Source organism: Coffea arabica, chromosome 5c, assembly GCF_036785885.1.
Source record: "Coffea arabica cultivar ET-39 chromosome 5c, Coffea Arabica ET-39 HiFi, whole genome shotgun sequence".
Lineage (NCBI taxonomy): Eukaryota > Viridiplantae > Streptophyta > Magnoliopsida > Gentianales > Rubiaceae > Coffea > Coffea arabica.
This window is the reverse complement of record NC_092319.1, coordinates 42739626-42755140: the sequence shown is the minus strand read 5'-3', so window position 1 is coordinate 42755140 and position 15515 is coordinate 42739626. Positions and strand designations below refer to the sequence as shown.

The window sequence follows — 15515 nt, the reverse complement described above, 5'->3', positions numbered from 1 at the left end:
GCTCACTTACAAGTAAAGTTATATATGTACAAATCTAAGATCCTGGTGTGGAAATTGAACATCAGTATTTGGCAGCAACGATTGATGAATGTGGCTGCTGCCAAAATAAGAGATTATTGCAAGAGCAAGAATGGACGAATTGCAAGCTAAATCCAGTCTGCAGCCATCCTTTTCTCTTATCTCATTCAATAGCAGAACTCTCTCGGGCAAAATCAATCAAGATGACTAGCTACTTTTGATTTTGTTCAGATCTTATTCGTTTTCAATGTCAGGCAAAAAGAATTTGCTACATTTCCTTTAGGATTCCTTGGGGATTTAACCAGAACTGGAAACTATTCATGTGACGATGCATTAAAAGATTTTCTTAATTTCAGTTGGAGATGTGATTTCAAGTTGTGAAAGATAATCTTGCATGAATTAATTAATCTTTTCCACTTCTGAATCCTCTTATGTATCAATTGTGGCATTATCATATGATTATGATGAATGATCACATACAAAATTTCTGGAAAGACTTCAAAGTTTGAGAGGCAACATAAAATGACATAGGACTGATTCACTGCCATATGCATACCTGGTAACTATTTTAAGAGCCATGGCTTGTAAGTATTGTGAACTTGTTATCTTATCTAATAAAAAATTCTAACATACAAATGGTTCATATTGTCAAAATCAAATCCCTCTAACTATATCTACAGATTAATTCATGTCGAAAGCTTTGGAGTTGCAACTCAGGTCTTATTCAGTACTAAATTTGCCGGCTGCTTGCATAGAAGCAAAACTATAAATGTACAAATCTAAGATCCTTGTATTGAAATTGACCATCGTTATCCAACTTCTTATAGTAAAATCTCACTTGCGCGCGCAACTTTAAAGTTGCTGCAGAAAGCAAAACTGTCCTGGTGACATCAACTCAAGAACGTTAGAATTTAATATATCAGGTTCAATTTCAAAGTCCCACGGGCCTAGTCTCGATTCAACCCACGAGTCTAGTCTTGATTCAACTTCTCCACGTGAGTATCCATAGATCAGTTCTTTTAGCCTCTTGGCAACTGCTGTTGTTTCAGTCCTCGATGTTGATATTCCACCCTACACATACATGAATCAAACAATCAAGAAACTCAGTTTTTTAGCTATGCCATTTCTTTTCTCAATCAGCATTGAGAAAATTGAAAGATGATAAAGAATTACAACAGAATGGCTAGATCTCACTAGTACTTTTACTGAATACTAACCTTGTCATGAACTACTTGGAGCACTGAGTTTCCATTGCTGGAAAAGTTAGCATTGACAACCTCAAAACCTTCTTTGCAAAGCAGGCGAATAATGCCATAAAATGAAGCTTGTTCTTCCAGCCCATTTAGCAGAATCACATCCAAATTAGGTCCCATGTCATGAACTTCAACATTAGTTATCTTTGTAGTCTCACCTGTAGCGCCTGCATATGGTCTTTTTCCAAACAACAGCTTCTCCTTCTTTTCCTTACATTTCTCGAGCTTCTTCTCCATGCTTTTGATGTAATTTATCGCTTCGTCTATTTGATCAGGCACTGTCAAATTTTCCTGCATTCAACATATGTCAAAGTCAGTCCCTTCTGTGCATAATCTCTCTCTCTTTAACACACATAAATAGGAATATAACACCATCTGAATTAAGGGGTAAAAACTAAAAACAGACCTTGGAGCTGTCACTTGGAACAAGACCGTAAAGCCGAGCGTAGAGATCCTTCATGTGACTTCTCCTATTTTTCTCAACAATTCTTCTTTCCATTTTGGGATTTGAAGTTGAAGGATGAAACCTCTCCATATGTTCTTGAATTGGAAGTTTAGTTAGGAACCAGAAAGCATTTGAAACTTTCAATCTTGAAAATTGAAAATTGTTGAAGTTCCTTTTGTGCTTGCGGTTTGGTTTTTATACTAGCTTTTTCTCAGTGGACAGAGAATATTGCGACCAGCACTAGAAAGTAATGGGATTTCCAGCAAATTTATAGCGTCAAAAGATAAAGAGTCATGACGAAACCAGTATGAAATCATTAATTGATACGTCACTCATCATTCATCAGCCGGCAAGTTGGAAAACAGAAGTTTGAGTTCACTCTCGCTTTTTCCCAACTATATGAGTTGACTTTTTTCACCACGTGTTGTTTTGGGTAACTGCAACGAAGAGGGATCCTAGGACCCAGGTTAAAATGAAAGTTCCCGAATCATTCAGCAATTCCTCTGAAAATCCTTGAATTCGGTTAGTATTAAAAACAATAAGAGACAAAGGATATCTACTTGACGCAGGATCAATTACGAGGGATAGTGATAAAAAGTTTGTACCCACTGAATATCAACTCTATTATATTACGTATACTTGAAGAATGTTATACTTCTTTTGTCATATTTGGAATTTTAGGGGGAAAAAAAAAAGGAAGAAGAAGCATATTTTTATAGTTTACTTTTTCACGTTTTAAACTAAAAAATAAGTCGGGGGATGATATCTATTTCTTTCTTTTGTCATCTCTTTCACTGTTGGCGTCTTTAGATTTTTATTTTAATACATATATATATTTATTTATTAAAATATTTATTAAAATACTAAAAGAATGTTATACTTCTTTTGTCAAATTAGGCATTTTAGGGAAAAAAAAAAAGAAGAAGAAGCATATTTTTATAGTTTACTTTTTTACATTTTAAACTAAAAAAATAAGTCACGGGATGATATCTATTTCTCTCTTTTGTCATCTCTTTCACTGTTGGAGTCTTTAGATTTATATATATATATATATATATATATGTGTGTGTGGTTATATCACAAGTTGCATAAATCTAAGGCTACTTTGGCTCTCCTAAAGTCAATAGTTGTAAACTTTCTGTTTGATATTCAAACTTGGCCCCAGATTAGGTCACAATCAAAAAATTTGTCCGATTTCTGATTAAAATTTGTGGCATGACTAATTGCAAAAATTCTAGTTTCGTAAATATAAATTCACACGTTACTTACAAAAAGACACGACTATGGCAACTATACCAAACCACATCATCACCATTTGGTTGGAATCATTTCATAAAACAAAGAAAAGAAGTTTCCAAGCGATTTTGTGCTTTTTTTAAAAAGTAATTTTGTGTTTATTTAGCCAATTGAATCAATCGCACCTGAATTTACTTGCATCAATAAGTTGGAGTTTGAATGTTAAATGCTCAATTTAAGAAAACAAAATGCAAAAGGTGAGATTTTAGAATGCCCCATATATATACCTTTGAATTGTCATATCATATCATAGATTCAAAGGCTACACTGATGATTTTCTATATTTAGAATACATCCTATATATGAATACATCTTTTTCTTACCAAGATTCAACCAGACAAGTTTTTTTTTGGCAACAACTTGTAATCATGACTAACGAAACAAACAGTCCGTAAAGATGGTTGGAATCTTGATTGTGGTCTAAATGTTAGATAAACGTTCCAAAATTGAACAGAAAAAGTGAGAAATTGATTTATTAAGGGCTCAACCGATATAACTTCATCTTTTTTAAGGACTAGAAGCTCATCGATTTTGTGTCCGACAATGAGTTGTGCGACGACCCACAAAGGCATTACATGTCACATCCTCGTCTCATGCAAAAGAGGTAATGAAAATGTCGCCATTAGATTAGGTGCATGATGTGTTAATGAAAAGTTAGTGGATAATTTTTCTTCACGAGCTCACTTTTGTCACCAAAAAATAAAGTTCAGTAAACAAAATTTAAAAAAAAAAAAAATCAGTTAAAACTTATAAAATTCTCGAAAACGAAGTCATGCGCAAGAAAATAAAAACATGCACGACTAATCACCAGTTAATCAACGATTCCCACAGACAAAAGAGTGAAAGCTATTTATTGAAATTAGAAAATCAGACAAGCAAAAGGTGAAATGATATCTATCAAGTCTCTGTTTCTCCAGTTATAAAATTTTTTTCACTTTAGCATTAATTAAAAGAGCAAATTTGTTGATTGAAAATTGATCACTTTTATTCATTCACACAAATTTTTGTCTTGACTAGCCTGGATGAATTTCGTGGAAAAGATGTAATGGCTATGGCACAACTGAAAAGGGTATTCCATAGATTCGAATTTGTCTTCCTTGCGTGTCACTACCACGAACACTAATGCAAGACTGAAGACTCCATGGTTCTTTTTTTTTTTCCCAAAAAAAAAAAAAGCATTTATTTGACTCCATGATTTAACTGTTATTTCTTTCATTCTCTTCTAGAATTTCTTCTTCTTCATTTTTGTGACCCCCTTTTGGCCTTTTTTGGCATCTCCCACTCCCAAGGGCTAGTCAAACTGCCCCTTAGCATGAAATCCTCGGTTCAATTCTTGCATTCTTGATGAGTAATTTGATCAACGTAAACTAAGCTAAAAACTTTAATCAAACCAAATGAAAACAACTCAAAAAAATTTTTTTTTTTAACTCTGATGAAGCTAAAATCGGCTCATTTTAAGACCTAAGAAGATGATATTAGACCATCAATGTACTATTATTGGTCAATAATCTTCAAGGAAATAACGCATCAACTGCCTTTTGCATTTGAACACCTTTATCTTAGCATGAGCACCTCTGTCTGTCCCTAAATAAAAAAAAGGAAAGAAAAAGAGCACTTCTGCATTTTCCATGTCTAGAAATCCAGTGAGCCAATAGTAGTCAATAGTCAACAGTTGAGCTTTTACCATTTGTGTATTATTAGTTTTGTATTTTTCTTTTGGTTAAATGAGATGAGTTGAGTCGAAATTTGATCTAATCGAATCAAGACTTAATTTAATTTTATTAAACTCAAGCTCGAGTTCTACCCAAATTCGAGTCAAGTTCGAGTTTAAAAATATAAAAATAATTATTTTACTTTTAAAAAATAAATAAAATAATAATTTATTTTAATAAATAATAAACTATTAGAAATATAAATGTAATTTTATTATTAAAATTATATATTTATCTATTTATTTATACATATAATCGAGTCAACTTAAGAGCTAACGAGTTGAAGGTATCTTTAAACTCAAGTTCGAATTAATTAGTTCGAGATCGACTCGAGTTCCATGCTAATTAAGTTTAAATTGAATTTTGACTCAAGTTGGTCGGAGCGTTCGATTCACGTGTAGCAGCCCTCTTCTACCCTTCGATTTGTCTTTGTTCCGTGTTATTGACGCTAGCACCAAGGCAAGAGTACTATTATTTTTATTCAAAGTATGGCAAGACCAATGACTTCAAAATTCAAAGTTTTGCTTTTCTTTTCTTTTCCCTTTCTACTTTTTTTCTTTTTCTTTCTTTTTTCCCCTCTTTGGTCTTTTCACAATGTCATGATTCATGCCTAGCATCAGTGGCACAGCCACATGCAATCAAATGGGGTCAATTGACCCCACTTAACTCTGGAAAAACTAGTTTTTTGACTTCAGAAATTTAAATGATTTTAAAGTTTCATTTTATTTGATTCCATTAAATTTTATCAAATTCTCTTTTCTGTATGCATTGATCCCAAATAATTGAAAATTCATAATTCTTACCATCACAATAATTTTGAATTTATTTGAAGTAATTTATGGAAGCTAGTTCAAGAAAAGTTTCCAAAAATTAAGGATGAGCTTTCTTGAGCGGAACGAAAAAACCAATTTTTCAAGCTTCAAAGTTTTCAAAAACAAGAATTTTTCAAGTAGATGGTAAGTTTCTATTTATAATATGAAATTAAGTTATTATGATTTTTATTTATGATAGGATAAAGATAAATTTCTTAAAAGAAACTCATAGAAGCTCAAGCCAATGATAGCTCGCAAATTATTTTAAGAAAATCAAAAACTTCAGTTACTTACATTGGAAAAGATGTATTTAACAAAACTGATAATGAATTAATTTTGTAACGCTTTAAGAAAATGAGTACTCGTAGAGCACAATTATAATTTATTTGTAACGTTAGTAGTTTTTATTGTTTATTTTTTACAAAATAAAAAGTTTCACTATACTAAAATTTGATCTCACTTACCGTAGGATCTTGGTTCCCCCCTTGCCTAACGCGGTGGAGATGGTTCATGGATAAAAGAATCAATCCGTTGGGATAAATAGAAGTAGTAATCAACTACCTATGCTCAATTTTTAATTGCTTTAAAATGGATCAAATTCTTTAATGGACATTAACACTTTCTTTGGAGACATCATTACATTAGCTTATGTAATGGATAAGCATTACTACCAAATGTTTTTTTTTAGACTTTTGGGGCATTACCAATAAGGTGTTTGTGGGCACCTAAATATACAATATGCTTCGGGGATTTTAAGCCAAATAGCAATTGGTTGAGAGATTTAGTAGTGGACATGTCCTGTTAGTGTTAATGACTCAAGAGTAGCCAATTACATTTTTTATGTTACACATCAAAAAGCAATTTTTTGGCAAATGCTGATATTTAGCGTCCAATATGTGATAAATGGCGAGGGCAAGGACATATGGTGGACAAAGTCCTGATCCACAATCGGAATTTCATCCACTGTTTATTTGTTGTTTTCGCTATATTTTGTGATGCCTAAAATTCTCGTACAGCGTGGTCCAAGTAGATAGAGTGACCTTTGTTGACTAGAATAAGAGCTTCATGTTTTGCCTTGCATGCATCCTTAACTTGGAAAGTCGATGATTCTCATCCGCTAATTAGCAAGAAAGGAATCAAGGTTACAATTGAAGCCTCTCCCAAATCTTTTTCATAATTTGAGTCATCGAAAAACTTTACACTAAAATTAACCATTTCTGCTTAAAAAGCATTCAATCGAGTCCAACAAAAATTAGTCGGCTATGTCCAACAAAAATTCAAGCGTGTTTAGGTTGTACCAACCCATCCATTGCCACCTTTCACATTAATCAAGTATTGATTCTAAAGTTAAACAACTACCAATTCAATTGAAGCCCATATTGCAAATTCAAGAATCTAAGCTCTTCATCTAGAACCCTTCGTACGATTCAACGAAGTAAAGATTGGCCAAAATAAATACGAGTAGGTGATAGGTGTATTTGTCGTGTATGTTAACATCTATGTCTGGCACTTTCACTTCTTTGGCCCAAAGATCATGTGGATGCAAGCCTTCTCTCCAGACATTTCTTCTCCTTAAAAGGACACATTTGACTATTTCCCTGTAGCAATAATGACTCGCAAGACAAATTTATACGAAATCACTGTACAAATTTCGGCCGTGGTCCAAATTGAACCAGGGTCGCCGGTTATAAAGATTGATGTGATAATTAATTAGTGTTTGCCACGTACTATATACTGATGAAGCTTAAGTCATTTTCATGGAAACTAAAGATGCCCCTTTCCCGTGGAAAGTGGAAATAATTCATAAGGACATTTCCTCGAATTTGTTTAAAATGTGGGTCGGTTCTGTGGAGATAATACTACAGCAATCTTAAAGAAGAGTATTTGGGGTTTCTTGGAAAGGTTCATATTTTTTCACTGCAACATCCAGTTGTTATGTATTCAACAACCAAAGCTTTTTGGTGCTTGTTCTTGTATATAGTTATGGCAAGAAGGCCCCATAAGTCTGTACAGTATGAATATATCATCATGTTTAGGGCATTTCAAGGATGGAGATCATAAGGCGCATGCAGCAGGGACTGGGAATAAGGTAAAATATCAATCAAATACTAATTAAACTGAAACGAGAATTAAAATAGAAGTCAAATATAAAAATCGGCATAAAAAGCCAATACGTTATATATATGTGGTCACAAACATGAAAGGTCAGAGTTTCTTGACTTGGACTTTAACTATTGATCTCTTCTGCTCCGACCCCAGATGCTCCAAGGCAAATACTATTGCTAATTTTTGTTAATAGAAATTCCTCTAGCATATTTCCAATCTTTAGTTATTCTTAACTGGTGATTATTCTCCCCTAGCTAAAATTTTCTAGATCCGTCTATGGGACTTTTAATCTTGTTTTTGTTAGCTTATATATACTTTTGTGAAATTGTTGCAAATGTATCTTCTAAGCTCTTTAAAGGTATATTTATGCTTGTGAATTGACGGAGAACATTGGATGTTTTCGCCTTGGTGCTATGCTTTTTGTGCCTGATAACTAAGACAGCCTATGTAATGAAGGGGAAAATCAGAAGTAGCAAGTAGGAATAGAGCGAACAAACAAGTAGATGCTGAATAGTTGGGAAGTAGCGCACCCCCCCCCCCCCCTCTCCCCCCCAAAAAAAAAAGGTGACACCCTTTAAATATATTCTAATTCCCACTTTAGCCCTTAAATTAAGTATAAAATTTGTTCCTGCTTAAATAAAATATGTCCCAATTAGTCCTTAAAGCATAATATGTGTCCCACATTAGTCCTAATTATAAAATGTTTCAATTAAATATAGAATCTGTCCTACTTCGATTAATGATTTTATTTAAATGGAACAAATTTTATACTTTAAGAATTAAAGTATCCCATTTTGGAGTTTAACAACCAAAATGAGAATTCAGATACAGTTGAAGGATGCAAAGTGGAATTATCTCTAAAAGCAATTATTCTTGTATAGACGGGAAATTAATTTTGGAACATTTTTTTTTATTTTTTTACAAAATTTTTACTTTTTCACTTACATACATCATATTTTAAAATTTATGATACTTTTATTTTGCGCTAGCTATTTTTATTTGGCTTTTGTTCGTCATGCTTTAGTTGAAAAGAATCAAGATATCAAATTCAATATTATAGCACCAGAGTAGCTAGCAATAGATAAATATTAAATAGGGTTCAAAAGATTTTTTTTTTTTTTTTTAAAAAAAACTTGATAAAGCCAACAAAAACGAGTGAGCCGTCAGCGATTAAGACGTCAGCTTATCATCGTCAGCTGTCAAAGTCGAAAAAAAGAATAAGGAAAACGGGAATAAGATGACTGCAGTTTTTCGGCACGTGTTTTTTATGTCACGTCCACGGTCTCACGTGATATAATATGATCCCGCAACGAAGTTTTTACGAAGGATCAAAGTTCATTGCAATGAGCTTCCGAAGTCATATCGTGAAAACTTTAAAATAAGAGAAAAATGCAATTTTGATCCCAATGTTTAGTTTCTGTGCAGTTTTAGTTTCTAAAATTTTGGTAAAAGTGTGTAGTTTTGATCTCTAAACTTTTGGTAAGGTCAGATCTAATTTCTAATGTATTCAATTTAAAGTAAATGTAAGACATTCGAATAATTTTTCCTAATTACTAATAGAATTTAGTTACTTTTAGTCCTGTGTCCCTTAAATTAAATTTCAAAATAATAAAATTAGTGTACTCACTTATTAACTGGTAAAAACAAGAAAAAAAAATCTTGAACTAAAACTAGTTGCAAGACCAAGTTCATCAATATGGAATTCATTTTCACTCGCTATCTCCACAATCTCAAGTAAAAAATCGTAATACTTAATTTTCAAGCAGATCAATAAATTTTCTATCCTTTTTCTTGATTAATTAGATACTGACGTGCCATCATTTAAGTTATTCTTATTTTTCAAAATACTTGCTATTTTACATTTTTTTAAGAAATTTAATCAACAAACATATAATGGTACATGACTGATTTCTCCAGTTATGATTCATCATTTAAAAAGAAAATTAATTTCTTCACGAAAACTCAAACTTCGTTTTCCAAAATTTCCAGTCCTTCAATACAATTGAATCTTCATCCAGTGAGGACGAACTTCGACTGAAAAAAAATCTAATTAACAACTAAAGTAAAAAAGAAAAAAAAACTAAAGTATGAATTTTGTTTTCGGTTAAGTACATTTTAATTTTTATGGATGTTGCGTGATGAAACAAAGCTTCTGTAGATTCGATTTTTCCTTGGTTCCTGCTGAAACCGTGATCACTTACGCACGACTCTATGAAAGACATGTGTTTTGTCTTCTTCCCTTTCTTTATCTCTTATTTTTCTTTTTCTTTCTTTATTTTTTTGTCTGTCTTGCAGAACATTTTGGCTTTCTTTGAAGTGTACTATCATGGAGTAAGAAGGATTTATGAAATTTTTTTTCCCTAAAAAGGGCAAAAAAGGTAGATGCTTGAAAAGAGTTACTACTTTTCTATCAACTTCTCAAGACGTACTCTTCAAATTCTGTTTCTGTCAACTTAACGTAAAAATTAAATTAGACAAAAACTCCTCAAATTCTGTTTCTGAATTAGACAAAAACTCTGTTTATTTTTTCTAGGCTTCCTAACTAACTTAATATTTGTTCAAGAATTGCAAGATAATACTAAAATAATTTTCCACCATATGGAAGATGAAACATTTCAACTTTTACTAAACTTTTTTGCATCTCAAATTTTGGCACAATTATTACATATCTTTTTTTTTTTTTTTGAAAAATTGTACCTCTTACTTTGAATGCTAAAATAATATATAGTTTCTTTTTTTTTTTTGCAAATTATAAAAATTGTTAGGGGGCATTATTACCTTGTGAATAAATAAATATAGAGCAGATCATGTACAAGTGGCTGGCTATTCCATGGATTCAAGTCGTCTAATGTGTATTTTTCATTTACTTAACCTTGAACTCCATTTAATCGGATTGTGTACTAGTAAATTGAAGCTCAATTTGGGCCTAACTTCCTGCCCTCTTGGGCTAGATGATCGTTGTTCACAATACGTGGGGCTATGAATAAAATTACACAGTCTATCAAACCAAAGAAGTTCAAGAATTTGGCTAGCCGAGTATTTGCAAGATTGAGCTTGGCTCGGTTGGTTAATTCAGCTGCTGGAATTTAATTAGCTGCTTAATTCCACTTGTAAAAATGTATCGAGCAGACATGAGTTACTAATTAAGCTGAAATTTCCAGTTTGTTCATTCTCCTACTTGTTTTTGAAACATTCAATTGCTTAACACATTTATATTCATCTTAATGCATCTACTTTCCAAGATACTGCGCTGTCCCTGCTACTTCAAAAGGTTTCAATTTTTCACCTAGAGAAGTTGTTACCAGAATCTTTATGGCTCTCTCAACTCTTCAGAGAGAATCCTTCAACTTACATCAGTGGCATGCAAGCAACAAGAAGAGGCATCAGGCATACATTGGCTAAATTAACATGACTTTCTCGATATTGCACACCAGCAAGGGAATCTTCCATGGTTTCGCAAAGCTCTACTGGGACTAGTTTCTCATGAAGTTGGAACTTTTTGACATTGGCTACATCGGCCCGAGACTCAAGATTCAGCAGTAAAGATTCAAGGAAAGTGGCTGCTGACAGTAAGAGATTATTGCACTCGCCTAAACGTAGAGTGAGTGACCAGTTGCATGCTAAAGCCAGTGAGAAGCCATGCTTTTCTCTTATGACAGAACTCTCGGACTCAAATTGATCAAGATTTGTAGCTAGAGTTCAAAATTTGTAGATTGTAACATCATCTTTAATCACATAAAGCAGCTTTCCTGCATTTAGTACATATCCTTCAGTTCTTCATGGGATTTAACCAGGGCTGAGCCTGAAAACAAGTGATACAAGTAGAGACACGTAAAAATGATCTTGTCAAATTCAGTTGGAGCTGTGTTTTCATGATTTTGAATAAATAATTTAACATGAACCGATCCTGTAATCTTCTCCTGAATCTTGATTAGTATCGTTTTATCACTATGACGAATGATTATATACAAAATTGAGGAAAGACTTCTTAGAGTGGCCACATAAAATAACACTGAACGAATTCACTGCTTATATGCTCACCAATTGCTTGCTTCAGTTTTGTGCTAATAAGTAACAAAATCATGGCTTGTTATCTTATGTCTCATATAACCTCAACTGACCAAAGTACAAAACGCAAATGGTTCATCATATCAAAATCAAATGCATCCATTTTATCTACAAGACAAAAGCCTTGAGATTGCAATTTATTCCTCAATCGGTCCTTCATTTGCTGTTTACAATACATAGAGGTAAGGTGTAAATATATAATCTGAGACTCCGTTATTGAAACTGAAGCATCACTCCATAATTTCTAATGGTAAAATCTCCCTGAAGCAACTCCAATGAATCAATATTGCTGCAGAAAACAAAAATTTTCTGTTGCAAAAGGTCCAAAGAAGTCAGGAGTTAACAGATCAGGTACAATTTCAAAGTCCAACAAGTCCAGTTTCGATTCAACTTCGCCCTGTGGATAGCCATAGATCAGTTCTTTTAACCTCTTGGAAACTGCTGTAGTTTCACTGCCAGATGTTGATGCTCCAACCTATAAAAATGTGAATTAAATGATTGAGAAAATTAGTTCATTTGCAATGCCATTACTTGATTTGCTCAAGCATCTGAAAAAGTTCAGGAATTAAAAAAAAAACAAAATAAGAGATGCCTAACTTTCATTGGTTCTATACCTGACTACTGACCTTCTCATGAACAACTTGAAGCGTCGAGGTACCGGTGTTGGAAAAGTTAGCAGTCACAACCTCAAATCCTTCTGCATGAAGCCGGCGAATAATGCCATAAAACGAAGCTTGTTCCTCCAGCCCACTTATCAAAATCATATTCGCATCAGGTCCTATGTCTTGAACTTCAACATCAGTTAACGTTGAGCTGTTGTTAGATTCACTTGAAGCAGATGAACGTGGTCTTTTGCCATGCAGCAACTTCTTCTTTATCTCCTGATAATCCCCCAGCTTCTTCTCCATGCTTTTGATGTGATATATCGCATCTTCTATTTTATCAGGCACTGGGCAAAATCCCTGCATTCATTACATAATCAAATGTTAGTCTTTCCTATGCACAAAAATTATGCATGAAATACCATCGGAATCGAGTATATCTTGAGGGTAAAGAGACCTTGGAGTTGTTACTTGGAAGAAGACGGTAAAGCGTATTGTAGAGATTCTTCATCTGATCTCTTCTATTTTTCTCAGTAATTTTTCTTTTCGTTTTGGTGTTTGAAGCTGAAGCATGAAACGTCTCCATATTCTTGAATCCAAAGTTTGGTTGGTACAAAGAAAGCATATGAAAGTATCAATTTTCAAAGTAAATTGAAACTGCAGAGGATGCTGGTTTTGCTTTTATACTCGCTTAGAAAGCGGACAAACTATTACAATTAATATTAATCCAACAGATTCATAGCGTCAGCCGAGACGAAACCACTAGAAAACTGCATCATGTGAGATGTCGGTTATCTTTGGATTGGAATTATCTACAAGTATTATAGAAATTGCACAATGCAATCGAGGATCCATTTAGGTTTAATTTGAAATTAGATTAATGGGATTAATTGTGTTACATAACTTTCCAAATTTTGTCATGTTTTCACTTGTTATTATATAGGAGTAAGTGTTTATATTTATTATTTTAGTTTTTTATATCCATTTTGCTAGTACATATAAAAATTTTATGGTGAATTAACACTAGTCGTTGCGGAAGCTCCCGTTGTCATTCAACAGATGGCGTGTTGGAAAAATGTTTAGTTCACTTTCACCGTGTTGCAACAGAGTAGACGTGGTCTATACATACGAGTATCTGCTACAAAGTGTAAGAACCAAGGGTAGCTAATGCCTAAACCAGGTGTAACTAATGCCTGAATCAATCAGCATTTCTACATAGAGCCTAAATTATTAAGCAAACATAAGACAAGAACGTAAAGGTTGTAAAAAGGATTCAATTCCTGAGTCTGACAATTAAAGATAGAAAAAGTGCGAAAAGAGGTGAAAAGGTAAAAAAGTTATATGAACTTGACACAGGATCTAAGGAATAGTGATCAAAAGTTGGTAGCACTAATGTTAAATGTTTTGCCATTTGTTATGTATCCTTAAGAATGTTGTATTTCTTCTAGGACAATGAAGACAAGAATGTTGATAAGTAAGACTTTATTACTTCACGTATGAAACGAAAAACTAAGTCGAGGCATATAGCATAAGGAAGAAGACTAAGGAAGAAGTCCTTTTTGTACGTTGCATATGGCATAAACATAGTTCACTCTTTCCAAATGTCAACATTTTACTGATATAGCTCTCCTACTGTCAATTTTTGTAATGATTTTTCAACTTCCTTGGTAGTAGCTTCACAATCACACCTTTGTAGTAGTACTGTCGGCACGACTAATTGAAGAGATTGGAGGCTAGTAAGTATAAGTTTAGAAAGAATCACCATCTGTTAATTGTAATATTCAAAAAGTATAAGTGGCAGAGTCTGAATACGAGATCTCTCTGAATACGAGATCTCTCACTCACGCTCCCTTTTTTCGGATGGCCCAATTCATTTCTCCCCCAGTTGAGAAAATAAAGTAAATTACATTATTATATTTGGTTAAAGTCAATTCACTGGATTATATATATAATAGAACAGCAAATCAAGGTTTTCAAGCCATTTGATTTAATCATCAAATAACTTAAATCAAAACACCCATATTAAATTCCAGGCATAAGTTCGATTTTTAATGTTTAAATGCTTAAGTTGAGAAAACAAAGTGGCAAGGTGAAATTTAAGAATGCTCGAATATATCTCTTGGGATTGTCATTATCGTAGTTCTATACCACTAGTTCTTTTACACTAACAAGAAGGTGTTTTAGTGAATAGTTTTTCTTTTTTCTCACCAGGAGTTAACAAAACTATTTTTCCTTTCATCTGATTGGAGTTTTGATTGCGGTCTAGAAGTTGGAAAAGCATTTGAATACTAAATAAATATGGCATATCAATTCCAATAAGAAAAGATTTAGCTGATAGAGTTTTTACCTTTACAAGCTAAGTAACCATAGTCAACTGTTAAAAAGACAGAACCCGGATTAAAACATCATAAGCCTGGAATAAAAAATTCTGCGAAAGAAGAATAAACTTGCGCGACTAATCACCGACCTAACAATTCGTATTATAAATCGCATTTATTCAGAAGAACAAATCTGTTTATTGAATTTCACGATTTTGTATAAGTCCAAACTACTTCTTTCTTTCTTTCTTTCTTTCTTTCTTTTTCTCTGGGGTAAATATTATTTGCCATCCTATTGCCAAATGTTGATTCCGCCACATTGTGAAATCATCTCCTCTCTCTCTCTCATGTGTTGGAGTAGTGATAAGTAATTTGACCGAGTCAGGATAAACTAAAACCATTAGTTAAATCAAAAGAAAGCGACTCGATCAGGAGAGTTTGTGGCATTGAAGAAGCTAGAATCTTATTGTGGCTATGACCACAACTTAAAGGGTATTTTTGTAGGTACATTTTCGTTTCGTATCATGTTGATACTATGACCAATAAGCAAGACTCCAAACTTCTTTCTTTCTTTCTTTCTTTTTTAAAAAAAAATATATTATTTACCCACCCTATTGCCAAATCTTGGCTACACTATAGCGTGAAATCAACCCCTTTTTTTTGAAGTCTTGGGGTTGTCAATTCAAGAGAAGGTAAAACCATAAGTGAAATCAAAAGACATCGACTCGATTAGGATAGTTTTTAGCTAGAATCTACTCATTTTTTTTTTAGGAGGGAAGACGGTGATTCTAGGTACTTAGCGTATACTCTAATTCTTGGTCAATATTATTTACAGCATGTCAAATTTGCTAACAACTTTTAAGATGTAGATACCTTTAAATTCAA

At 33.2% G+C, this 15515-nt stretch overlaps 2 protein-coding genes across 2 annotated transcripts; both read right to left on the bottom strand.

The window, feature by feature from the left end:
* Positions 1-536: 536 nt before the first annotated feature.
* Positions 537-1941, bottom strand: LOC113689902 (transcription factor bHLH162). Its single transcript, XM_027207706.2, has 3 exons — positions 1678-1941; positions 1236-1562; positions 537-1089 (listed from the first exon to the last, which is right to left on the bottom strand). The coding sequence occupies exons 1-3, from the start codon at positions 1804-1806 to the stop codon at positions 871-873; spliced, it is 675 nt and encodes a 224-aa protein (XP_027063507.1). The 5' UTR covers positions 1807-1941; the 3' UTR covers positions 537-870.
* Positions 1942-11990: 10049 nt separating this feature from the next.
* Positions 11991-12898, bottom strand: LOC113689508 (transcription factor bHLH162-like). The gene is made up of 3 exons (XM_072050115.1): positions 12770-12898; positions 12337-12672; positions 11991-12185 (listed from the first exon to the last, which is right to left on the bottom strand). Exons 1-3 carry the CDS (start codon positions 12896-12898, stop codon positions 11991-11993), a joined length of 660 nt encoding a protein of 219 aa, XP_071906216.1.
* Positions 12899-15515: the final 2617 nt, after the last annotated feature.

Coding starts and splice junctions, on each gene's coding strand:
- LOC113689508 (XM_072050115.1), bottom strand. CDS start 12,898: ATGGAGACGTTTCATGCTTCAGCTTCAAACACCAAAACGAAAAGAAAA. Junction 12,673..12,769: donor TTCCAAGTAACAACTCCAAG/GTCTCTTTACCC, acceptor TAATGAATGCAG/GGATTTTGCCCAGTGCCTGA. Junction 12,186..12,336: donor TTCAAGTTGTTCATGAGAAG/GTCAGTAGTCAG, acceptor ACATTTTTATAG/GTTGGAGCATCAACATCTGG.
- LOC113689902 (XM_027207706.2), bottom strand. CDS start 1,806: ATGGAGAGGTTTCATCCTTCAACTTCAAATCCCAAAATGGAAAGAAGA. Junction 1,563..1,677: donor TTCCAAGTGACAGCTCCAAG/GTCTGTTTTTAG, acceptor TGTTGAATGCAG/GAAAATTTGACAGTGCCTGA. Junction 1,090..1,235: donor TCCAAGTAGTTCATGACAAG/GTTAGTATTCAG, acceptor ATGTATGTGTAG/GGTGGAATATCAACATCGAG.